Below are 26,002 nucleotides of genomic sequence, written 5' to 3'. Positions count from 1 at the left end.
ATTTCTTATTATACATCTCCATTTATTGATTTTTTCTTCAATTTTTTAATCATTGTTGACATGTGAACAGGTTGGATTTGGACAAAATATTTGCATTCCCCTTAAACCCAAATGTGGAAATTGTAGTGTTAGTGACCTATGCTCATCTGCATTCAAGGAGTCTTCAACACCATCACTCAAATTAAATGGTTCAAGTTCTACCAAAAAGTTGTGATCATCTCACTCAAATTAAATGGTTCAAGTTCTACCAAAAAGTTGTGATCATCTTTATGTATGAATGAATATATTTACTTAGTCCAACGTTTTTCCCAAGTTTTTGGTTTTCTATCTTTTTGTTTTTTTGTTTTTTTTTTCTTTTTGGCACCATAATGGTTTATGAATTTAGAGGTTCCATGATGGTTTATATCGCCAAGTGTTGAATAGATAAATAAGTGGATATTGAAGAATCTCAATTGGCCAATGTTGTGTAGAACGAACCTTGTTATTGATATTATAATGTATTGATGTTGTTGGTGCAAATTTTACATTATACCATAATTTCATCATCGTCATTTTATGATTTTGTGCATGTTTATTAAGTTTATTAAACCTTTATGTTTTATTTTGCATGCATCTCGCAATTATCTCGCACCTATCTCGCATGTTTCAAACTTTCACTATGGGTTTTACAATCAAATTGCTACCCCTTATAACATATTTAGAGTGATTTTGTGCATTTTTATTAAGTTTATTAAGCCCTTATGCTTTATCTCGCACGCATTTCGCAACTATCTCGCACGCATCTCGCAACTATCTCTCTCACTTATCTCGTACGTTTCAAACTTTCACTTTGAGTTTTACAATCAAATTGCTACCCCTTCTAAGATATTTAAAGTGATTTTGTGCATGTTTATTAAATTTATTAAAGCCCTTATGTTTCATCTCTTACACATTTCACACCTATCTCGCATGCATCTGACACATTCTAGAAGTGGTTCTATGCTTGTTGATTTCATCTTCATGGTTGCAGAGCTTAGTGTGTATTTATAGTGATTTCATCTTCTTTCATGTTTTTTTTTAATCTGAATTTAGCAATAGAAACAACTATATCAATTAGTGTGTATTTATAGTGATTCTTTTCATTATTGCAGAGCTTTTTGATATTACATTTCTTGAGGAGGAGACGATCAGGGAATGACTCTACTTCGATAAGCCAAGACATTGCATATAATCACTCTAAATGACAGTATTTGAGAACCATGAAAAGCAGCATATTCTCACCAAGTTACTAAATCAAAACGTTCACATTGATTTTGATAACCAAAACCAAAAGGTTGAAGTCCAAACCAAACGATATCCAGAAAAGAAAAAAAATACAAAGTAGAAGAAATAAAAAAAAAGTTTCCCCTCCTTAGGGAGATGACTTTGGTTAGCTTTACAAATTAAAAATACAAGTAGGATTTACAATAAAGATTACAAAATAAAAAGAACAAAATCAAGGAGAAGGAAATTCTTCAAGTTGCAGATTCATGATTTCCATCCTCACATAAAATCAAGGAAAAAACCATCTTCCACCTACATTAAAACAAGAAACTTTTTTTACGTTCTGATCTTGCAAACAGATCAAAGCAAAAAATCTGAACTCACATGCCCTAGTTGAAAATTTGAAGTAAAACTGATGATCTTTAAAGCAATTGAATCCATATACTACCCCATCTTTCTTACTCCCAATGGTTGTTCTAACGGTAGCCAATTCAGAGTTGAGACAGTAAGCATAATTACTTCCACACTGATATTTAAAATTTTCTTCTTTTCTTTTTTTTTTTTTTTGCAAAAGACATAAATTTTGGACACCTCCAATCAACATAAAAGACTTGGTTATTGATAATGCATTATATTTCTATACTGCACACCCTTATATGCATTATATTTCTCCCCTCAAAAATATTGTTTAACAAGAAAATAAAAGGGGTCTATTAATCCAGAAGGCATGAGAAATCAAACATAATATAAAAAGGCTTAAAGGGTCTCTTTCCCTAAACATAAAAATTGATAATTACACAAGACAACACCCAATGTCATTCAACCATTCAATGAAAATGCACAACAACAAAGACAATACAATCAAAACAATCGCTAAACAAAAAGTGCGTGGTTATAAAAAAAAAACATACAGAATGGGACGAAAATTGTCACAAATTTCACCATGTATCTAATCCAACTGAGGGCTCCGCTGCACACTGCTAGTCATTCCACCAAAGACAGGTCACGTTTCTCACAATATCAAACTAAAAAATAACAAAAGACTCAGAAGTTGTTCTTGCTTAGTAGTTTTTTTTCATAGCATTAAGGAAATGTGCTTTCTTAATTTAATCATTGATAAAAATAGGAAGGAGGAGTCATCGCACTACAGACAATTGGAATGAATGTAAAACGTTGAGAGCAAGAAGCAAGATTAAATGTGTTCTAAACAATTTCTCATAGATATTACTATCTATAGAATTCAACTTTTTTGTTTAGCCGATGGGGTTTTGAGCAATGAAAGACAAAATTTAACAAAAGCAAGAAAAATAACAAACAAGTAGATGAATATGTGAAAATGATAATGAACTTGAGGAATGAGACACTAATACTACAATATAAGTACTCAATTTAGAGAATCAAACAAAAAACATAAACTCTTACCGGACATCACGAGAACTCGATAAAAATTAGCTATAGAATCACAAAAGAGATTGAGAGAAAGGGAGTGCGAAAGAGATTAGAGAGATCGAGAGGCTAGAGATTGGATGATTTTTTTTCTCTCTCTTCATGTTATGGTTTTACGTTGAAGAGAAGGAAAGGAGAAGGGAAGAAGAAGAAAAAATTTAAAAAGGGTAATCTAGACCTTTCACACACAATTTGTCCTAAAACTCAATCTTTTTAAAATCAATACTAAAATTCATTTATTTATCTACATTTGGCCTATTTTTGGCAATTTTTCTCTTATCTCTCCCTCTGCCTATTTCAGTTTTCCTCATTTTCACAAAACCTTTCATTTCCCTTTTCTTCCTTTTCCATTTTTCATTCACAAAACTACAAAAACAATGGTAATTCCAACGATTTCATCGTAGAACATGACTCACTCAAGTCCCAAGACGTGATCTTGCGGCGAAAATTGGATTCCAGCGAGGAGGTGTATGAAGTTAAATCAGCTATGGAGTTGATCTCGTTTTCCATCTTCACAATCTCTACGACTATGGAGTTAAATCAGCTATGGATTGTCCTGAAATGCCCAACATTTCTTGCTTGGAGGAATCTTTGTAAAAATGTGAATGGTTTTGACTTTCATATTTGTTTTAAGCTCAAAATTCATTGTTTTTCATTAGAATTCCTAACTTGATAACTTAATTCTATTATTTATGAACTTAATTTGCATTACTCTAGTGAGGGGCACTAAATCTTCAAACTATCATCTAAACTTGAAAAACTTCTTTAATCAATACCATTAAATGAACCGGTAGTTAAGTTCTCAGGAATACTAAATATTTCATGTGTGCAATATGCCCAGCAGGTCATGGCTTTAACTCTCATTCCTTTAGCTTCATTTAGTTTTGTTGTGAATGGTTTAAATTTTGGGTTGGGCAACAAGCTTCTTGGATGATATATGTTTCTCTAACTATATGCTTACCATCCTTAGTTATTAAGTTTTTACCCACATTAGTTACGATGATTCCAATCAAGGTCTAACTTGGCTTACCATCCTCAATTATTAAGTTTTTACTCAAATTAGTTATGATGATTCCAATCAAAGGCTCCATAATGTGTATAAGATATCAATTCTTTCATTACCAATTAATTTTAAAAGAAGCCTCATGCTATCTAATATGGTATGAGATCCTTAATCTAAAATGAATATTCAACTCATTAAAAAAAGTAAATTTCGATCCAAGAATAGTGAATCCAAAAGGGTACTATCGTGAAAAGGGTTCATAAAATAGTGCATAGTTGAAAAGGCAAATAAGAGATGAATCAGATGAAGAAGAAGCATACCATTAATTTGTTAACTTTTTGAGTGGTTCTTTTTATTGGTTTTCTCCATAGATTTTCTTCCTCATTTTTATTGCTTATATGTTACTTATGTATACTAGGTAGGAAATTTGGCTGCTCTAGTTGAAGATTGGATAACTGGTGGAAAGCAAGTATCAAACAACACTTGATGCCTTATTAAAAGCAAAAGATATGGACACACATGATGTAATTAGGTTTAGGGTAGGCATTACAAGAATTGGAGTTACTGTTTTGTATCTCTTTGAATTTATGCAAATCATTTAATTGTATTCTTGAAGTTGATCATTTGTGATATAGAGTCTTTAATTTACAAGAATTGGAGTTACTGTCACCAATGTGATTGAGAAGAATTTTGTTCTTTCATTGTCTTTAATGTATTATTCCAACCCTTATTGGATAGGTGCGAGATGCTACGACATGTGTGCGAGATGTTGTAAGAAAGATATGAGATCTGTGCGAGATAAAACATAAGGGCCTAATTAAACTTACTAAACATGCACAAAAACACTCTAAATGATTTACGAAGGGTAGCAATTTGATTATGAAACTCATAGTGATAGTTTAAAACATGCGAGATAGGTGCGAGATAAAGCATAAGAGCCTAATAAATTTAATAAACATGCACAAATCACACTAAATGACTTAGAAAGGGTAGCAATTTGATTGTGAAACTCATAGTGAAAGTTTGAAATGTACAAGATAGGTGGAGATGCGTGTGAGATAAAATATAAAGACCTAATAAACTTAATAAACACACACAAAATCACTCTAAATGACTTAGTAAGGGTAGCAATTTGATTGTGAAACTCATAGTGAAAGTATGAAACATGTGTGATGCGTGTGAGATAAAATATAAAGGCACGTATCTCGCATCAGTCTCCACATTTCAAAATCTCACTAGAAGTTTCAAAATAAAATTTTCACCCTTCATAAACCATTTAAAATGATTTTATGCATGTTTAGTAAGTTTATTCTCCCTAATATTTTATCTTGCACGTACTTGACATGTATCTCGCATCTATCTCACACATTTCAAAATTTTACAAGGAGTTTCAAAATGAAATTGCTACCCTTCAAAATCACTCTAAATGGTTTATGAAGGATAACAATTTCATTTTGAAACTCTTAGTGAAATTTTGAAATGTGCGAGACAGGTGCGAGATACATGTGAGATAGGTGCGAGATAAAACATCATGGACTAAGGAACTTACTAAAGCTTCACAGTAAGTTTTAAAATCAAATTGCTACCCCTCTCAAGCCATCTTGCACGTATCTCGTATGTATCTTTTTTTACTCAAAGCTTTCAATTTTATCAAATTCCGCCTGAAATTTAGATAACTTGCAATTTTAATGTTAAAATTGTTCAAGTTTAAGCCTCAAACAATATTTTTCTCCCAATTTCATTAAAAAAGTCATTAAGTGTTCAATGAATTATAAGCAAATGTACCAAATTAATGCTAGTACTGTATTATTTTGAAGTTTGGTTAATGAACTCATATCTATATCAGAGGCATAGTTGTACTTTGGATTTCACCACACACAAACACACACATATATATATAAGTTTATTTTATTTCCACTCAAAGTTGTGTTTAAAGTTGGTGTAGTTGTAGTTATAGTAGGGTTAGCAAGTATCATTCAATAGTAAGACGATATTTGTTGGCTTCACGCCTCCTTTCAAGTTGAAAGTAGGTGATCTAGGAGAGGGTGTGACATAATGAACCTATAGATAATGTGCTTTAACAATTTGAAATTAACTGACTAAACTTTTTTAGAGTAAACTAATCAACATTCATTAGCTAACAAGTCATTCCACTAAAGTCTTGTAGTTGCACTCCTCTCACTATAGATATATTTGCGTTCGTCTAATATAATCATGATTAGTAAGACAATCCTTCATAGGTTATTCATAATCTCAACTAGGTCTACATACCGTTTTACCCCTAAGATTACATCTTGTTCCTTAAGTCTCAATGGTCCTCTAATGAATAGTTGGTTTAAGGTCCAACCTATAAAATGAGTCTCTCTCAAGCCAATTAGAGGGTAGAGCCTCTTGTTCAAGACATGGATTTAATTCATTAAGGAACAACTTGTCTACTAATTCAAGGCAAAAATGAACTCCATTTTGCAGCTTATGTCCCCAGCGCTATTCATCCAATCTTACCCCTAAAATAAGAGATTTATTGGGCCTGATAAGCTTCCCTCACCTATGTAGATCTAAGGATAATTCCTTGCGAACAAAAATACATAGTTAGCTAAAGATTAAGATTAAATTACTTAGGTCATCACTAGAAAGAAATAGTTGATTTTAAATAGTAAACGATATTATAATATAAAAGTGACTATTTACATAGCATGCTCCCATTTCCATATCTCTAGATAAACAATTTAGCATCACATAGTTTATACTAACTACAAAATAGATTGCATTCATAATATCCCTAGAATAAGGTGTCCAACCTTATTCATATACTATAGACCGTTTGTACTATATACTCGAACTTAATCCATATTTATGTCTACACAAGATAGACTTGAGACCTTAATTTATTAAATTCGAAATTATAATATTCATTTTCACTAATAAGTTCTCAATAACCAATTTATTGAATAGAATATGATTTTAAATTACAAACTACAAATTTTAGAACATAAAATCCAACAATTATTTCTTCTTCGTCCTTCGATTTCAAATTTTCAATCAAGCCTCCATCTTGCTATGCCTAGCAAATAACTAGAATTTGAATATTCACCATTTGATTGAGATCTTCCTTTTTTCATGTTTGTTTCTTCCATAATGGAACAAAAGTTGTGGAGTTTTAGTTGGTTGTTTGTCCAACAGAACCATTCTCCAACAGGTTTATACATAATGATGGAGAATAACCCATTAAAAAGCAGAGGTAAAACATAAGTTTGTTTATCAAAATTAGAATTCCAAGTGCACTCTAAATAAAAACAAATGCAAAAAGAGCAAGTTGGAATAGTTTCAAATTAAGAGGTGTTTCATGGGGTTTTCACATTGTCAAAAGTTTCTCCACAAACAAGAGAAATGGACATCGTGAATTGCATTAGCGTATGATAGATTTCGAGTTGAAAGCCGTCATCGCCTACTTTTTGGAAGGATGGAGGAGAAAGAAGGGCATGAAAATGAAGATCGAGGAGGAGAGAAAAAAAAAAAAGAATGGCCAGGGTTTAGCGCACAATTCCCAAGAGCAGTTTAGGATTAAAAAAAGAAATTCACGTTTTGCTATTTTTCAAAATCAGTGTAATTAATGCCACTGAATTTCCTTTAAAAAAAAAAGAGTAAAGTTGAAACTTGTATGAAATTAGGGTGTAAAAAGTGATTTTACCTTACTTGATTTTCTAAAACCGATCCGACTCAACTACGTGGTGATGGAAACGTGTAGACCAAAACTGAACCAGAATCAAACTAGAAAACAGATATGGAAAGAAAGTGATTGGGGCAACACCACGTTTTTCTAAAATAAAACAAAACTTAGCCTTCCCCAAGGATGGGAAGAGAAACTCACAACTTGAAGTATCCACAAATGCCTACACACCAACTTGACCAAAGTAACTTTTGAAGGTTTATCAAAATTGTTTTCTTTTCTTTTCTTTTTTTCTGAACCAAACCCAACAAAAAATTTCCAGTTTTATATTTTTTTAAACCCAAAACCCCCAAACCTAACATAATGTTTCAGTTGGTTTAAAGCAGTTCTTTGGGGTTTTCCTTCCACTCATATATGTATGAAACAATTTGAATCCAAACTAACCAACGGATGAATAAGTAATACAATGATTTCAATTCGAAGTATCACTATCAACCTAACCAAAATTCTTAAAACATACGTATTAAGAGCCTCTGCTGCAAAAGGGGCAAAGAAAAAAGAGATGAGATACTATACAAACGAAAATGACATGCAAAATTTGCAATTGACATGGGTGAATCTCCCTGCTGAAGCAAAATTTTTTACAGTAATTGGTTAAGCAAGTTTTCAATATAATGGAAGGGAGGTAAGCATTTGGTTTTCTTTCCTAATTGAGCAACAAATCAGCAATTCATTTCTTTCAATTACAAACAATGAAACTGGCATACCAGAACATGGGCATGGATGGGCATATCAATCTTTCAATCTCCTCAATAGCTTGGAAATCCATCGATTAACACATCGCTTTAACGAGTAACCAACGACCACCCCAGTGACAAAGCAAACAGCACATAGCTTTGAACAAGTCCATATTGATACTACTTGTCTGCTCTCGAAATGGTCATATTAATCATATTAGAACAAATGAGGGAATACTGAACTTTTTATAGTTTCTACTCAATGCAGATGAAAAGAAAAAAATCACATAAATGAACATAAATTCAATCTAGCACTTAAAGTCTCTTGATCCTTATTTTTGTTTTGATATGGTAAACCATCTGTATATTAAGCTAGAGCGAAAAATTACATCCAAAGAAAACAAAAATGCTACAACCCACAAAAAAACACAACACTATAGTTGTGAAATATAGAAAATAAATGGTAGGTACTAAAAAAAATCGTAGGGAAGATCCAATATAGTGAAGCTTTTCTTTAATGTTCTTATGACATTGGGCAATTCACTAGATCAGATGTTTTCATAGCTTGTGTGCACTAAAGCGCATCTCTTATGCTTAGGTGTGGGCTAAGAAGCACAGGCACTGACATGTGACACACGACACTGACACGGCAACACGTGAGTTTCTAAAAAAGTAGAACACGACACATCGGGAACTCATTATTCTTTTTTTAAAAAATAAATCTATGTTGTGCACATATTATGAAATATTACCTTTAAAAACATCAAACTAACAACCTTACAATAAAAATAATAGAAAAAATATATATATGAATTAAAAACAGAAGAAATGGGAGAAAGAAACTAAAATTCCCAGCATGAGGTTTGTGTTTAAGAAAGAGGAAAAATCTTGATTTTTTTATAAATTAAAATATTAAGAAAACTTTTGAATAGTTTATATAAAACTGAACAATATTTTTAGATATGTTGAAAATAGTAGACTGCCAGATCTGATGTCTGAAAATAGTCTTGTCGTTTCATACATCTTTTTCTTCTTTCGAAATTTTCTTGACGCCATCTTCTTTTCATGGAGTCTTCACTTTTTTCTTTACTCTTCTTTTCATTTTTCTTCTCCCAACTCATCTTCTTTTTCATGTTCTTTTTTCCCAGCTTATTTCTAAGATGTCTAAGAAGTTGAAGAAGCTATAGAAGAAAAAAAGGATAGATTCTTCAGTTGTGCACCCGGGTTGCCTTGATAACACTGCAGTTCAAATGCCTTGTTTTAATAGTTTTTTTCTTCAAACATTTTCAGGTTGTTGTGACCTTCACATGTCTTGCCGCGTCGGAAATAAAATATTTAATAACAAAATAATGTACATGCTAGCTGGCATGTCAGACATGTGTCAGAGGCATGTACACGTGTTGACATTTCAAGAGTGTCCGTGTTTCTTAAGTGTGGGCAGGCCTTTGCATAATAGAAGTTAGGGGTGAAATTATCTAATATGATATGTCCAAGACCCATAAGAGACCAAGAGCCCATCCATCCATGGTGGTCGAGTCAGATTAATTCAAAATCATCAAGCTTTTGAATCAAGAGAATTCTGACTTGTCTAAGGTTTATTTATTTATTTTTGTTGATGGGGCGTTCTTTCTCACTCCATCAGCTATTTTTCTAATTTTTGTAAAATCCCTAGAGAGGAGAACAAAGTTGCTCATAATCTAGCAGCTTTAACATCTTCTTCAGGTCAGAGTTCTTTCTCCCTATGTTTTATTCCTCATCCACAAAAAGAAGTCGCGGCTAGACATTGGCTTGTTGTGTTGATTTTATAAGTTTATGTCTTACAAGAAAAGACCTACAGCCTGGTATAAAGTCAATGTGCTAAACAAAGCCAAAGTCAAACACAACCCAAGTGCCGAAATCAAACCCACTCATGAGGATTAACGTCACCCAAGGCAAAGTTGGCTGACCCCAAGAACCGATTAGGCCAACACTCTAAAAGGGGGATTGAGGCCAAGTGGTCAGCTCCTTTAGGGGATCGACCAACGCCCAGTAATTAAGTCTAGAAGGATCGATCAAGATTTGTTTGCATCAAACGCATCACAATTCCATTTGACTTGTAACACCCTAAGAATCCCAGTGAGATTCTTGGTAGGATGTTGATTAGCTTTATCTTTTGTTACAAATTGAAACCTAGAAGAGGACGACATAACATGTCCAAAAGTATTCGAAAATACAATATTGTATTGTCTAGGTTACTCACAAAACCGATACTAACCTTTTATTTTTTATTTATTGAAACAACTTTCATGGAGTAAAATGAAAGAGTACAAGAGCATACAAAAAACAAAGTCCACGAAGGATCCCAATTAAAAGAAAGAGCTATACAAGAAAAAAAAAAAAGAAGAAGAAGAAGAAGAAGAAAAAACTGGATTAATTACAAAAAGTTCTTGAAATTGAAGCCTAGAGGGAAACATGAAATCTAACAAGGAATCAAACATCACTAGGATCCTTTTCCAATCCTATAAACACTCCATTATTCTGCTCATCCCAAAGATCCCACAGAATAGCAGACCCCTTGCAAGCCAGAGAAGACAAACTTGATCAAATGACTAAGCTCAACACCACATCAGTGTACCACTTGCACATTTTGTAGTCATTATTTGATCAATACTATGCCTATTCACCATTGGACTAGATTTTGGTATCAGCATATGGTGTCGTACGTGGAAACAATTCTTGTGCTTTACTAAGAATTGTCATCTGTTATCATGAGCAATAATCAAATGGCAAACGATGATGATTCAGAATCTGAATACTAATTTGAAAGTTGTCTATTTTCATAAAATAATAATAATAACTTAAGCGTCAAAGTGTGTGTAGCTTAGCACCATACCAACTCTCAATTTCACTAGTCATTTCAATGTCTTCATCTTGAATCTTCGTTAAAATTTTCCCAACCAAGACAACAACGAGAATCTACTGTTTAAACTTACTTAGAGGAAGAACTTTGACTGTCAATCGGTCTTAAGGGTCATGTCATTCCTCAGCTCACCTCATCTTTGCCTCAAGTTGATCCTTGTTACCTTGCCCCCTGCCTTTAATGTGGTACGGCCAAGTGCTTTTTTCCTCCAGTATATGTCTTGGGTGAAGCAACTTCCTAATGCTTATGTACTTGTCTTCGCGTGTCCATTTCCCTAAGATGTCTTTTCTTTAAAAATTTTAGAAAAAAAAAAAACTTGACTTTCATTAAGAAGCTTATCCTCCTTCTGGAACCATCAGCCTAGGATGATGATCATCATTACAAACGAATGAGCAACAAGGCATTTGCCTAGGATGTTGCCTTGTGTAGCAGAATCGACTGTGAGGAAATGAATTGATTTAATCTACACAAGGCAAGATCCGAAAGATGTTTCAGAAAAAAACTTATACTCTTTCAGGAACCATTTTCCTAGGATGTTGCTCACAATTTGATTTCTCTCCATCTATCATTCGATTAATCTCCATCAAATATCATTAATTGAATTAACTTTGTTAGTTTCTAGAGGAGTATAATTTGTTTTCAAGGTTAAAATTACATGTTTTATCTATACAGAAGCATTTATATATTCATGCTGGAAATTAGAATTAAGGGTTTCAAGTCTATCAGGAGCTCCCCTACATTAGAATTAGTCTTAAACAGTTGATCAAGTTTGATAGATTCAAACCAAAAGGGAAGGGTGTATTTCGTTTCTTGGCACTCGTTCTCTTCGTTATGCCAACCTAAAAAGCCAGAGGGATATCGGAACCTTCCCGGCGGTCGAGTTGTCAAATTGAGACTAGTATCTAGCAATTTTCAATAAATCCCTTCAATCCTTGTAGTGAATGCAGTAGAATGAAAGAAAATCAATGGAATTCATAGGGAGGAGGCAGTGCTGTCAGCCCCGAAACCAATGAAAGCGTATGAAGAGGGTTGAATCCAAAGAGAGTGAAGGGAGAGAAAGGAGAGAAGAAAGTACCTGGGAGGTCTAGTGGCAAGCAAGAAGCGAGAGTGATCGTAAGAAGATAGGGAGGAGGCAATTCCTTCTCCTTTGTTCCTCAGAGCTTCAACTGAAGAAGACGAAATCCCTGATTTCATATCTTCAGAGTCTCACAGTCACTACTGAATTAGACGACGAGACCCAAAGCCCCACAATTAGGTTAGGGTTGTGAGCTTCGCATTTACTAGCGTTTGGTAACAATTCTCTTCTTTTATTTCGGTTTCCTTTTTTCTAGTTTTTTCTTTCTTACAAGAACTCGAGATTGTTTGATAATTGTTTTGCTTCTTGTTTTCTTAACAATGTTCTATATTAAATATACAACTTATATCTAATTCAATTATATCACTCTACAAATTGTCCGACCAATTGTGTATCTTCAACGATCATTGATTCATTGCTAAAGTCGTTGAATAGATCATCTTGGCGATCATTCAATCTAATATAATCATGAATTGTGCAATATGCTACAAGTATATATTTCTGTGTCTTGATTGGGTAAGGAGGACATTTGCAAGAATAGGAAATCAAGTCTTGAGCACACCAAAACAATGTTCAATGATATTTCTCAATAAAGAATGTCGATAGTTAAACACTTCTTCTCTACCTCCAGAGCAATGTCTCATTTCTCTTAAATCTCGTAAATAATCTCTTTAACCATGAAATGGTATCAAAAATCCCAACATATTTGAATACACTGAATTGACAAGATAATATTGACTTGCATATAATAAAGCAAATGAAATACTATCATTAAGTCAAATATTGAATTAAAGTTCTAAAACACATAATTTATTTACCTCTCTTAGGCATAGAAAATTTATTATCGAGATTCTTTATACATTCTAGGAAATATGCGAGATATCAAGAATCTCGAGAATCATTGGTCGATCCTTTCCAACTAGACATGACATACATGAATAACGTATCAAATGAACAGATGCACATTATATTTCATGTTGTGTTAGTTGTTTTTCCACGAAACGGTATTTGTTCATTTTGGAGAATACTTACACCAACGTGAGTGTTATCAATAGCACCAATACAATCCTAAAAGATAAGCATAAACACAAATATATTTCAAAATATTTATATTTTTTAAAAATAAATAAAAACATTAACGCCTTACCTTAGAGAAATGGTAATTTTTCGAATTTGATATGATCTCCATTGGTACAAAAACTTTAGGGCCCCCATTCTAGGATTCTCGTCCTCTTCTATCTGTCCAACTTCTCCTTCAATCTGACTCAGTCTATCATCTGAGTCTGAGGCTAGGGTGGCTTGAAAAACGTTGAAGGTGGTCTGGTTGGGGCATGAGGCCCTTTACATATGAAATAACTGATGGGACGACCGGTTGTGTTATGATTGTTTGGTCTGCCAGTTGTTTCATGTATTTGCTTGGAAGGGCTTACGGTCTCCACCTTGACGCTTGTCCCACCTGCAAATTTAGGGGAACTTGGGCGATTGTTTTTGTTTCCCCTAGAAGAGGAAGCTTGATGTCGTCTCGCATCTTGCGATTCACTAGATAAGTCAAACAACTGTTCAGTCACTGCGTATGCCGACGTGAAGTCTTGGATTCGTTGCTCATACAGCTTAGTCCTAGCCCATGACTTCAAACCCTCAACAAAATAGAAAACTTTGTCTTTCTTTGACATATCACGTATGTCCAACGTCAGTTTCGCAAATTGTTTCACATAGTTCCGGATGTTTTTCGTGTGCTTTAATTCATGCAGCTTCTGTCGGTCAGAATTTCGACGCTCTCAGGAAAAAATTGCGAACGTATCTCTCCCTTTAGGGCATCCCACATGTCGATTGTGCAACGCCCTTCTTGGATATCAACGTCGGGACCTATACCACAACATCGCATCTTCAGACAAATGCATAGTCGCCAATGTCACATTGGCCTCTTCAATAACTGTGTTTGTGGCCTTGAAATACTGTCAATATCAAAGATGAAGTTTTCCAACGTCTTTGTATCCCTCGCCCCATAGAAGGGCTTGGGTTCAGAAATCTTGATTTTGCCAACAGGGATGGCTTCTCCAGCTGAAGCCTAGTTTGCTAATGCTCGTATAGTAAGGTTCACCCTCGTGTTCACCTCTGCGATCTCATTCCTCACGATATCGAGGGTTGCTCGAAAATCCCCTGTCATGTCGTTTATCATCTTCAACATATTCTTTTGCGAGTTATCAAGCTCCATAACTCGTTCTTCCATTTGGGCGACAGAGCCCAGTAAACTGTCCCTACGCTCGTAGGTGACATTTTCCGTCCTCACAATTCGAGATTCTAGAGTGTCAACTCTAGTCAGCAGTTCTTGTATGGGTAATCCATGAGACGACCAGACACCCTTCAATGTCGTCGACTTTCTTGGCAACATCCTCAAGCTGCTTTTTCAAGAACCGAATGGAATTAGAAACTTCCACCAGGTAGAGCATCTGCTCTTTGATTCCCACAGGTTGTTCATTATGGGTCTTGCTAGACTGTTTCACCACTAACATCTTTCTATCTCAAACCGTCAACTAGCCAATTAGACTCTGATACCACTTGTCACAATCGCAGCCTTTCAAACACGAGACAAGCGATTGTGCGGCACTTGTTCGATCCCATTGAGACGATCGAAATCCAAAAATTGCGAACAAACTCAACGTACAATTTAACCTTCACTCACGTTTTTTGGAAAATGTTTTAAAAAACGTAAGAGAGAAATAAATTCATTGAAATCGTTGTTAAAACAAGCATTGAAGATTGTCAATTACAATAAGAAAGCATAGATTGCAAATAGTACGACAAGGCTTGGGCGAGGATTCAACTGGTATGCCTCCCTTATAGTACATTTTGAATATTTTCAGCTTTGGTAGGCTTGCATATGAAAATGTTGGAACATCACACCCAAGTATTATGGCTTGAAAATGGAAGCAACTAGCTAAACTATGTACAATACATAAAGACAAGATAAATTGGGGTTATTCGAAGCATACGGTCATAGGTAAACACACCCTAGACAAGTATGTTTGTAACACCAGCCACACCAAATATGTGTTTTGGGGCTATTTTTGGTGTTTTGGGAAATTGTAAGCAAAGTTTCGATATTTTTATGATGAAAGTGAATTATTTTCCATTATTTTAGGTCAAGAGGAGATTGGACAAACTTACAGGCTAAAGGTTTAAGCTACCATCTGTGAGACAAAATGAGTTTAAATTGATTTCTAGATATGATCCACTAAAGACTCACAACTGAACTCTTCTCATTGTAGATATATTTTTGTGTCCACGGATATAGGCCAATAATAGTAAGTTAGTCCTTCACGAGTGTTTGTAACACCAGTTGGGTCAATTTACCATTTTACCCATGGGTTACCTCTAATCTTTAAATATCAGTGCTCCTCCAATGAACAACCTGTTTATGGTCCTACCAATAAACAGAAACCCCTCTTGTGCCATGGAGAGAGTAGGGCCCTTTGTTTAAGACCTGGAGACACCATTTAAGGGAACACTCATCTACTTATCCTAAAGTAGGGAATGAGTAAATTTCATCTTGTGTAATTATGTTCCCAGCTCCCCACTCGATCTTGTCCCCAAAATGATAAGCTTATTGAGTCGGCGATCTGGCCACTTTCATCCATACAAATCAAAGGACAATCCCTCGCAAATAGGAGTTTATAACACACTCAGGATTAAGACTAAGTTACTTAGGTCATCGTAGTGAAATAGAAACCTAACTAGTTAACGGAGTTACATCTAGTGGTTACTAATTCGTGGTCCGATCTTATGCAAACTCATTGCATAGGATACTCTCACTTGCATGTCAACTACACGAACACATTGAATCATTGTGTTTGTATCAAATACAAAGTGAGCCATATCAATAGTGTTACCAGGATAAGGTACCCAGTTTTATCCCTATACTATAGACCCTTTAAGCTGATTTTGAACATCGATCCCTATATGTCTCTACATACTATTCAAGACTCATTAAACAGCTTAGGATGTTAGTTTATTGAATTTGGGTTATTAAGACAAAACTAATAATTTATTCAATAATAAATATTACAATAATAACACTTTATTAATAACGGTCAATGGATTATATTTACAATCTACGAGTTTTAGGACATAAATCTCAACAACTATTTCTCACTTCTCCCTTTCACTATTCCCCACTTCCCTAAACCTAGATTCTAATAACCCAAATTATAATAATTTGCACTCCAAACACAAATTATTATAGCCACATATCATAATAACCCACTCCACACCCCAAACGCCATTTAAGAGGTTGTTTGAGGTAAGTATTAAGGGAATTAGAGGTGGATTATTGATAACCTACTCCTTGTTTGGGGGCATGTTATGGAAACCCTAGTTTTAGGGTTTCCCTAACACTCAATTTACCCATAATCCCTCGAACAAACTCCTACCCATAATCCTTCAAGCTCCTTCTCATACAAAAATATAAAAAATTGAAAAAGCCTTTAATTCATCACTCTTTTCTTCTTTTTTTTTTTTTCCTTTTCAATTAAATTAATGTAAGAGAGTTTTTTTTTTTTTTTTTTGCAAACAAACAAAAATGAAATTAGATATTGTTTTAATATATTCGTCTTTTAGTTCGACTTCAACAATCGTGGGATATGAAAGAAACTGTTCAATAAATTTTGATGTTGAATTATGTTTAATTAAGTAGTCTTTTTCTGTTCATTAAATTATTCAATTGAGTTTAAACCTAAAATCAACATACCAATGTTTGAGTTCCTATCAATCTTATCCAAATATTTTGATTTTAGCTAATAAAAGTCTTGTTTTCTAACTAAATTATAGATAATTATCTTGGATTTTATTGTCTTTTTTTTATAGAATTTATTTCTTACTGTATTTTGTTTAAAAAGTATTTTTTTAAAGTTATATTAATACTCACTAAACCTTTTTAAAGGTTAAAAATACTTACCGCTTGAACAAAAGCATTTAGACCTAGACATTTTTAGAAAAATATCTTAGCCATAGATTAAAGAAGATGACCAACGTGGAAATGCCTATTTAAAATGTCTTTTGCATTGCTTTAATACTAAAGTTACGAATAATAATAATGTATGCTTAAACTAGTATGCCAATGTAAGCATTATGTCGAGATAGGTCAAAATTTAATGGAGTAAGAATCTTATGTAAGCAATTTTAATAATAGTGGTTTGTTACATGTTTTCCATTAGATGTGTACACCAAAAAAAGAGGTGAAAAATAACAATTCAATAACAAATTTATGGAGTGGACATCGTAATTAAGTAAATGAAGGAAAATGATTTTAAGAAAAATATTGCATCTAATGACAAATATACATACATTGAAGTAACATATTAGTGCAAACACAAGATCGCAACATAAACTAGTGGTATGAACGTTCAATTTAGGAAGCTTCTTTAATTCGATATTCAATATATACATATGAAAAAAGAACCATGAAACATTGGGATGGATGCTAAATTTATTGAATGAAACACCATAAGTAAAATTATTTAATAAAATAAATTTATGAAATTTGTGTATTAAATCTACATTATATATTTTATAAAAAAATATCATAACATAATATTTCCCTCAAACGCATACTATCGTAATAATACCTATCATAATCTTTTCTCCAATCGCATGCTACCCTAAGAATAGTATTAGGATTATGATAACACTAATGCAGTTGAATTTATCCTAATAAAAATAAATAGTAAAGCATTTGGAAAGAAAGGGTAATAAAGTAATTTTTGGTGTAGTTGAGGAGAAGCTGAAAACTGGGAAGAGGGGAAGGGAAAGTCGGAAGTGCGCAATTTTGGATCTTTAAACTCGAAGAAGGAGAAAGAAATCAGAGCAAGCAATCTTCAATGGCCAATAAGCCTTTGGGATCGACGGGAGAGTTCTTCAGGAGGAGAGATGAATGGAGGAAGCATCCCATGCTTTCCAATCAGTTCCGTCACGCCACTCCTGGCCTCGGCATCGCCCTCGTTGCTTTCGGCATCTACCTTGTCGGCGAGCAAGTTTACAACAGGATCAATTCTCCTTCTTCTTCTCACCACCACCATTCCAATGCATCCTCCGCCACCCATTAACTTCTACCGGTGATTTCTCCATCTCTTCACTTCCTTTTCCATTCCAATACTTTCTTCCCCGTGCCGTCACGTTGAATTTTTTTCGTGTTTGAATCGAATCATACATATTCATTTTCCCCTTATCTGTGTGTTTTCATTCTAAATTTTGTCACACTGTCATCTGAATGAATGAAGAACAGAACAAACTTGTTCTTTTACTTCATCTTCCTAGGTCTAGTTTGTCCATTATGTCGGGATGCTCTAAAAATTTGTGTATATGTGTGATTATTATTTCTTTAAACTATTGTTTGGACGATTTTCTCTCTTTTACAATCTTTGTATGTGGACTGGAACTTCTTGGATAAAGTCCTAGAGATAAAGGGATTTGGGTATATGTGGAGGCTTAGATATGAAATTGTATTAGGTTAGTAAAATTTCCATTTTTGTCGGTGGAAAGCTCTGAGGCGAAATCTTTGCCTCAAGGGGTCTTAAGCAGCGAGATCCTCTATCACTCATTCTCTTTGTCTTATTGCTAGATGTTCTAACCATGTTCATGTTGTTCTGCGTGGAGAATATGGGGGTAAAGGAGTTTAAGGTGGGAAATGATTTAATGCATCTATCACATTTATGGACAGGAAAGACTTTGTTTTTCTTTTTGTTAATCTTATTGGGTTTTCTTTTTGAAATTATTTCTGACCTTGGGATGGGCAATAGCTCCATCGTAGGCTTAAAATGTTGTTTTTCTAAGTTGAGTTCTTAGGCTTTTTGGAAGGTGTCAGTGAGGGGTGAGGGTCCCATTTGGTTAGGTGGGAGGTTGTGATGAGATGGTGGAACTAGGAGGTTAGAGATTGGGAGCTTGAGATTACATAAGGACCATTTGGTAAAATGGTTACAGAAGTTCTTGGTGGAGCTTAATGCTTTGTGGTACAGAAGCTATTTTCATTTTTCAGTAGGTATGTTCCATACACCCTCTAAATGGGTTTCAATTGGTGGGTTTTTTTTATAAAGGAAACAATACTTTTCATTGAATATTGTCATGTAGCATTGCTTGTCTTGAAAAATTCATTGATTCTTTGAAAAATAGTACTCAAAGATAAGATATTGAAACCTTTAAATAACCACCTAACAAAGATAACAAAATGAGGGAGACAATAAGTGAGATGGAAGCTTTAACAAGACTTGAATAGAGAATTGTATCCTGATGGGAACCGTATGTATTATGAAGTAAACTTTATTGATAGTATCTAGTCAATGACTTTACATGTAGGGAATTCTGCTCTTCTGTATCTTGTCTTTCAAAGATGCACAGAAGTCTCTCTCTATTTACTAACTACTATTTTTGCCTCCTCTTTCTTTCTTAGCCTCTCTTTTTATTACCGTAGTACTAACGGAATTAACTAACTTCTTAACTTCCTGACTAACTGTTAACCAACTTCTTAACTTCCTGACGAACTGTTTTGGCTAACAGTCTACTAACTAGTTTTCTTTCTTCTACTATATTGGTATATGATGGGGGGTCTATCATATCCATTGGAGGAGAGGCAACCAAATGCTTGTAATGAGAGTTATGGAAAACAGACTTCAGGTACACAAAACATGGTGATCAACCACTCTTTTACCCTCTTATGAACTCAACGAATACTGAAAATCCAGTGCTTGATATCCTTCAGATACCGTCTAGAAAGAGAGAAATTGCAACCCAATGGGCTGTTTCCAAGGCCAAGCGTAAACCAAAAAAAAAAAAGAGATTCAACTTGCTGTGGATGCTTTTTGCCATTTTGCACAAAAAAGTATAATTTGGAAATATCTAGCCCCAATTGGCCTGTAATGCCAAATAACTATTTTCCAAACCATCAAAACCACGGCCTCAGCATATTCAAAGTAAGACTTCCGTCACGACACACGTTGAAGCTTATCCATCGATCCTATTTCTCCTAAATTACTCTAACCAGATTTTGATTTTGAAGGAACTTTTTCAAAGAAACGTGCTAGGAAAAGTCACCTAGCACTTAAAGGTAACACAAAATGAAAGTCACAATGAGAATATCCAAAAATTTCATTGTAGGGTCAACAGGGGAGAAACTTTACACAATTGGAGCCCACAAGCTTCCACTATGGAGCAAAGATCATATGGAATTTGAGAAGGTGACAGGAGAGAAAAACTTACTTTTGATTTGTGGACATCGAGTCTTTCAACTGATTTTTGAAATAGTTTGCTTAACCTTCCCCATATTGTTCTTCTGAGAACTATGCTTTTGTCACTGGTGTCAAAGAATGAAATTCATCTTCCTCTCTGCTCACACTAACAATTGAACCATCATCAGACACAATAGGAGATGGAAGGAGTACCACAATCAAATTGAATAGATGAATCCATAAAAGAAATGGTTGATTGTCTAAATCTTTGGAGGAGCGAAACAGTTTTTGCAGGCTTGAATGAAGATTGTTACACTTTTATGTGTGAAACCTGAGCACAAATGCAACAAACTTCGATTGAGTTATTATTGATCTCTCATGGTTTGGAGAAATTGTGAGATGTTTGTTTACGTGAGATTTGATTAATGAAGTGGAAGAGCTGAAATGAACTTTTTATCTTTTTCAGTTTTGGTGCCCAAAAAATACAATTACGTAGATGTTCCTCTTCTAAGTAAATTTATAAAATGGATTGGTTATCTTTGAGTAAGTGACGAGAGATAGGGTCTTTAACTGAAGTCTGTTGGGCTTATAAATTAATGACCATAAAATTTTCGGAAGAGGGGAGAGGGAATAATTTTTTCTTTGAAACTGGAGAGAAAATTTAGTGATAACTAAGTATTAGCAACAACCTTGACCATCTATGTTCATTGTTTCTTTTTGTGGTTATGCACTCTTCATGCATCAAAGAAACGGTTGGACTATCCTTCTATAATATGAGACAATCATCTTCACAGACCAATATGCTATATTCAACTAAGAACTCTTCATCTTTCAGTGTTTTTAGCAGTGAGGGAGTGGAGCAATTGGATAGGTCAACAAAGCTTGAGAGAGAAAATTTTTGACCCTTTAGAAACAGATCTCAATGCCTTTGTTTCAATGCGAGGAAGAGCCAAAATCTGCCAATTTGCCTTCTACAACTCGCCCCTATCCTCAGTCTTGCTAAGTTCCAGATCATTTAAAGCCAATAGTATCTGCTTGTGAAATTATTCTAATATGATTTTTCAGCCGCAAAATGTATTTTTCCAGATTTTGGTCCAACTTCAGTCTTTCTGGGTTTTCTTTTCTTGTGGGTGGCGAGTAAAGCCTCTTTGCTGATTTGATATTTTGAAAGTCTTTTTCGAGCCTTCTCTGGTTTTTGGACTACTATGGCATGAAAGCTACGAGGCTACTGGTTTCATCTTCTTGCAAGTCTTTAGATTTGAATGGGCTCCTTGTGAGAGAGATCTTTCATTTTGCTTTATATTTAGATTACTTCGGTCTGTTTCTGTTTACCTTAAATTTTTCTGTTGGTATTCGCTTATTAGCTTGTCATCTCTTTTGTTTGCCTAAGTTTAGCTTTTGTTGTAGTCATTGACTGAATTTTTCTCCATTCTCTAAGTCACATTTATTAATAATAAATAAAGAGGCTTGTCTCCATTTAAAAAAAAAAAATCATCCGAAAAGCTGTTACTTCTAATTCCCTTCCTTTTGATCACCATCTATGTTCATTGTTTCTTTTTGTGGTTATAACATTGGTTGAACGATAGATTGCATCCATCGGCCTTCCTCTAAATCTTTAGTCTTTGATTTTCGCTTTCTGATAGAGACAACACAAGTGGCTGTTCTTCTTTCCCTCTTTCCTAGCCAACACCCATCTCCTTGTTTACACATGTACAACCATCCCTACAAATAAGTTCAAATCTTGTGTTCTCTCTTTCTATTGTTTTTCCACATTGGCTGCCCCTTTCTCCGCCTCAAGCTGCCTTTGTTTTCTCCACTCTTTGGGAAGGTTAAAATTTGTTAGAAAGTCAGAGATTTGTGTAGCGTGTACTTTATGTTGCACTTGCTATGGCTGATTCTTTGTAGCCGACAGGAGGAAGACTTTGACCATATCCTATGGGGGATTGTGAGTTTGCGCAATCTATTTGGAATGATTGACAAGCTTGTTTGTTTTATGTTTGACCTGGAGTAGAGCTTTGTTACTTTATGTTGGAGGAGGTGAAATCTTAGTTCTCCATTTTGAGACAAGGGCAAAGTTTTTCTGGCATGCTAGTTTCTTTGTAGGCATTTGACTCGAGAGAGGAATAACTCAAGCTTTAGAGAGGTGGAGAAATCGTGTGAGGAAGTTTGAGAAGCTCTCAATAAAAAAGCTTGGTTTTGTCAAAAAAAAAAACCAAAACAAAAGAAGTAGAAGTAAAATAAAATGAAATAAAGAAAGTGGGAGTTGTATATAAAATAACATTTTACACTTACCTTTGATTGTAATTTGTCAATTGGATAGATGTCTAAATATGATAATATAGAACTTTTTCTTGATATGTAAGTGTTATATTCATAAGATGCTTCCTATACGATTTTGCAGATGCATTCCTGCTAGGTGAATCCAAGCTTGGAGTTCTATAGCACTCGTTCTCTTTTACTTTTACTTTTACTTTTTTTATGTGCAATAAAAGTAAAACTTTTGCTGGACGAAGCTTGTGAATGTATTTGATGAAGTTGGGATTGAAATTTCCATCACTAACTGAAATGTTTAATTTTACAATCTAGTGGTTCAAGCAATTCCTTTTGCTCATGGCCAGTGATGAGGTTTCCTTTTATTTCCTTTTATTAAATATGATTTTAAGTTTATGTTCCTTGCCGACCCCAGGAAAGCTTATTATATTATTAGTACTTCTGTTTATTTGATCTTCTTTTTCACTTTCTGAACCTCATTTGGTCCAGCATGAAAATATTTATGATAATATTTGTTCATATCTTGATACATCCTTAAATGGAAATCTTTGATATCGATATTAATTAATAAATTAAATTATATAAAAATGCTTTCTAACTTTACACTTTTTATTCAAAATGTCTCTAAAATTTCGGAAGTTTCAAAGAAAGTCCTTGAATAGGAGCAAAAAAGCAGGAGCACCGTGCTCAATCTGGAAATACAGCAACTTAGGAAAATTACAATTCTAACTTCCACGAAAATAAGAGAATTGAGGAGAATTTGATGAATTAAGGTTGAAGAATCCAATTAAAAACTTGGATTTGGGAATCCCATAGCATATCATATGCCTCTTTGAGCCGAAACAAAACAAGAAAAGAAAGAAAGAAAGAAAATCCCTTCATTAGCCCCTCCTCCTGGCTCCATCTTTCCCTTAATTCCTCAATCTTCTGATCCCTCACCAGTCCCCAGCAGCTAATATTCGATGGAACTCCCAAATCCAAACCTCCTAAAAGCCGAACCCGTGATTGGGAAACATTCAAACAATACCCACAATATTTATAACTAAAACCAAACTAATTATTAAACTGAAAGAAGCTTTCTTAAAATACTTGTATTTGTTTTTCGAAACTGTAAGCCGTGCAAGAAGAATCTCTATCAAAATTCATTTTGGCTCCTAAACACCCTTTAAAGAAGGCTCCCATGAGCTTGTCTTTTATGAGAGATACAGCAAGTAAGTCCTTTTTGGTAGCATTCCCCGTGAAAAAGGTGTCAAACATGTCTCTTTTTTCTTTCTCTCAGCTACTAAACTAACTTTAAACTTCATGTTTGAGTTTCTTCCTTACAATCCACTTACAACCTATAACTTTACAACCTTGAGGTAGGTCTAGTAAGTACCATGTCCTATTCAATAACTCATTAGTGGGCTAAGTGGAACTTAACGACACCAAGCCCACTAAGAGTTAATGAAATAAGAGTTTTAACTACTATAGCCTAAATAGGGGTACCTTATTATAAGTTGGACCTAATGTTGCTAAATTTTTCATAAATGTTCTAATGTGCTTCAATGTTACACAAATGTAGAGCCCAAAAGACCAAATTACGCATCTTTATTGTTAATAATTTATTAAAAAATAGAAAAATGAAATAAGAAAACTGGACCATAGTTAAAATTTGCATTTATTACGTATCGTACTTTCATTTATTCTTCCGTCCAATCATTTATTACGTACCGTACTTTCATTTCATTTATTAATTCATTTATTTCATTTAATTTTTGAATTAAATAGATCAACATAATATTAGATAATAATAAATGTGTGCATATTTTAGATTGTATTTTAATTATGTAACAAATTTTACATTATGTGAAAGTACGAATTTATATCAATACAACTAGGAAAATGTATTGCTAATGATATTTTATATATACTGTATAATATATGATATATTATGTGTTTGCTGCTTCAAGATATATTCTGTCTGTGATGCTTAATGATATTTAGTATATATTTTAATATATATGAAATATTATGTGTCTGTTGCTTAATTATATATTATGTGTGTGATGCTTAATGCTTAATGTTTAATGATGTATGATATATACTGTAAACTATATGATATTTTTTATGTTGTACGTTCGGAGGGTGCACTATTGATCCTAAAAAAGAATAAACAGTTTAGAGTTTAGAAACTTTTAAAAAAAGTTCATTAACTGCACAATAGTATTAAAAAAGAAAGGAAAAAGAAGTTCATAATATAATGTATACTATATTACATAATTTAAGAAAGAAAATTAATAACATGAAGCAATTAGTTGAAGGAGATGACCATTATAATATTTGGCAATTTTGGTCATACCTGACAATAACTAATAGAACTATATGTGTTATTGCTTACATATTATTTTAAATATACAAGTGTATATATAGGTCACAGCGCATAATTGTTTTAAATATGCATTGGTATATAATAATAATGAAACAAATATGCCCTAAAGAAATATCAATACTATCAATATCTATAATAGAAGACTATTGTACAAGTCTTGAAAAGACATGTTCATTCACTAATATTTCAGAAACTATAACTAATATAGTTGTCGCAATCATTGAAACAATCATCATAGTATACTATAATTTTGGATATACGTGACAAAAAATAATATAAATATATGAGTCATTGCGTACATCACTATAAGAAATTTTGTCTCTGCCAACGACAAACATGTCGACTGAAGGGATAAAAGTCCTACGTAGCGAAAGATTTTATATTTTTCGATTGAATTTGAGAATCTCAAAATACTAGTACATTATGAGAAAATAATTAAGAAACTAATTCTCTTATTAAATATGCTTAAATAAAGTATAGATTAGAGAGATAAAAACTTACTAGTTTGACGTCTCTAAATCTACTAAATCTCCAAATCTGGAGATACTACCCGTCAGAGACTTTCTTATCAGATTAGATTGGTTTGTGGAAACCAATTGGGATGAGACAAGTTTTAGAGAGAAAATGATTTTTGCAAAGAGCAAAAACATTGACCTTTTCTTAATTGATTGAAGAAAATTGTTTTCTTCTACATATTTATAACTCTGATTTCTTGAGGGGTAGGAGAGAATAATGAGATTCTATTAATTTAAAAAATATTAAATTAATAGAAATTTCAAATTAATTAATTAATTAATTGAATCATATTTAATTAATAATTAATTCAATTATATTTAATTAATATTTTATTTAAATCATATTTAATGAATACCTCTCCAATATCTTATAGTTTTAAATTAACTCAATTAAATTAAATTAAATTTAGTTAAATAAAATTAAACTATACTATTAATTAAATCTCTTAATTAATAGCTAAATTAAATATCTTATAAAATATTTGAATCATATTCAAATATAAATTTCTTTGTAATGAATAATTTTAATAGGAATTCAACTCACATTAGATTAATATCTAAAC

The 26,002-nt window shown here is 33.5% G+C and overlaps 1 protein-coding gene and 3 long non-coding RNA genes across 4 annotated transcripts; 1 reads left to right on the top strand and 3 right to left on the bottom strand.

Annotated features, from left to right (window-relative positions):
* Window positions 1–1,243: 1,243 nt before the first annotated feature.
* On the bottom strand, window positions 1,244–2,223 carry LOC116404158. The gene is made up of 2 exons (XR_004217098.1): window positions 2,154–2,223; window positions 1,244–1,554 (listed from the first exon to the last, which is right to left on the bottom strand). It is a non-coding gene; the product is annotated as an uncharacterized LOC116404158 (long non-coding RNA).
* A 5,902-nt stretch (window positions 2,224–8,125) lies between these two features.
* LOC105435528 lies at window positions 8,126–12,308 on the bottom strand. Its single transcript, XR_969586.2, has 2 exons — window positions 12,070–12,308; window positions 8,126–8,283 (listed from the first exon to the last, which is right to left on the bottom strand). It is a non-coding gene; the product is annotated as an uncharacterized LOC105435528 (long non-coding RNA).
* On the bottom strand, window positions 10,323–12,062 carry LOC116404159. Its single transcript, XR_004217099.1, has 2 exons — window positions 11,068–12,062; window positions 10,323–10,834 (listed from the first exon to the last, which is right to left on the bottom strand). It is a non-coding gene; the product is annotated as an uncharacterized LOC116404159 (long non-coding RNA).
* A 5,544-nt stretch (window positions 12,309–17,852) lies between the features above and the next one.
* LOC101207175 (NADH dehydrogenase [ubiquinone] 1 beta subcomplex subunit 3-B) lies at window positions 17,853–22,963 on the top strand. Its single transcript, XM_011657126.2, has 2 exons — window positions 17,853–18,179; window positions 22,687–22,963. Exon 1 carries the CDS (start codon window positions 17,946–17,948, stop codon window positions 18,168–18,170), a length of 225 nt encoding a protein of 74 aa, XP_011655428.1. The 5' UTR covers window positions 17,853–17,945; the 3' UTR covers window positions 18,171–18,179; window positions 22,687–22,963.
* Window positions 22,964–26,002: the final 3,039 nt, after the last annotated feature.

The sequence above is a fragment of the Cucumis sativus genome, chromosome 5, assembly GCF_000004075.3.
Source record: "Cucumis sativus cultivar 9930 chromosome 5, Cucumber_9930_V3, whole genome shotgun sequence".
NCBI classification, from domain to species: domain Eukaryota; kingdom Viridiplantae; phylum Streptophyta; class Magnoliopsida; order Cucurbitales; family Cucurbitaceae; genus Cucumis; species Cucumis sativus.
The sequence above is the reverse complement of the archived record's forward strand: the minus strand, read 5'-3'. Positions and strand labels throughout refer to the sequence as shown.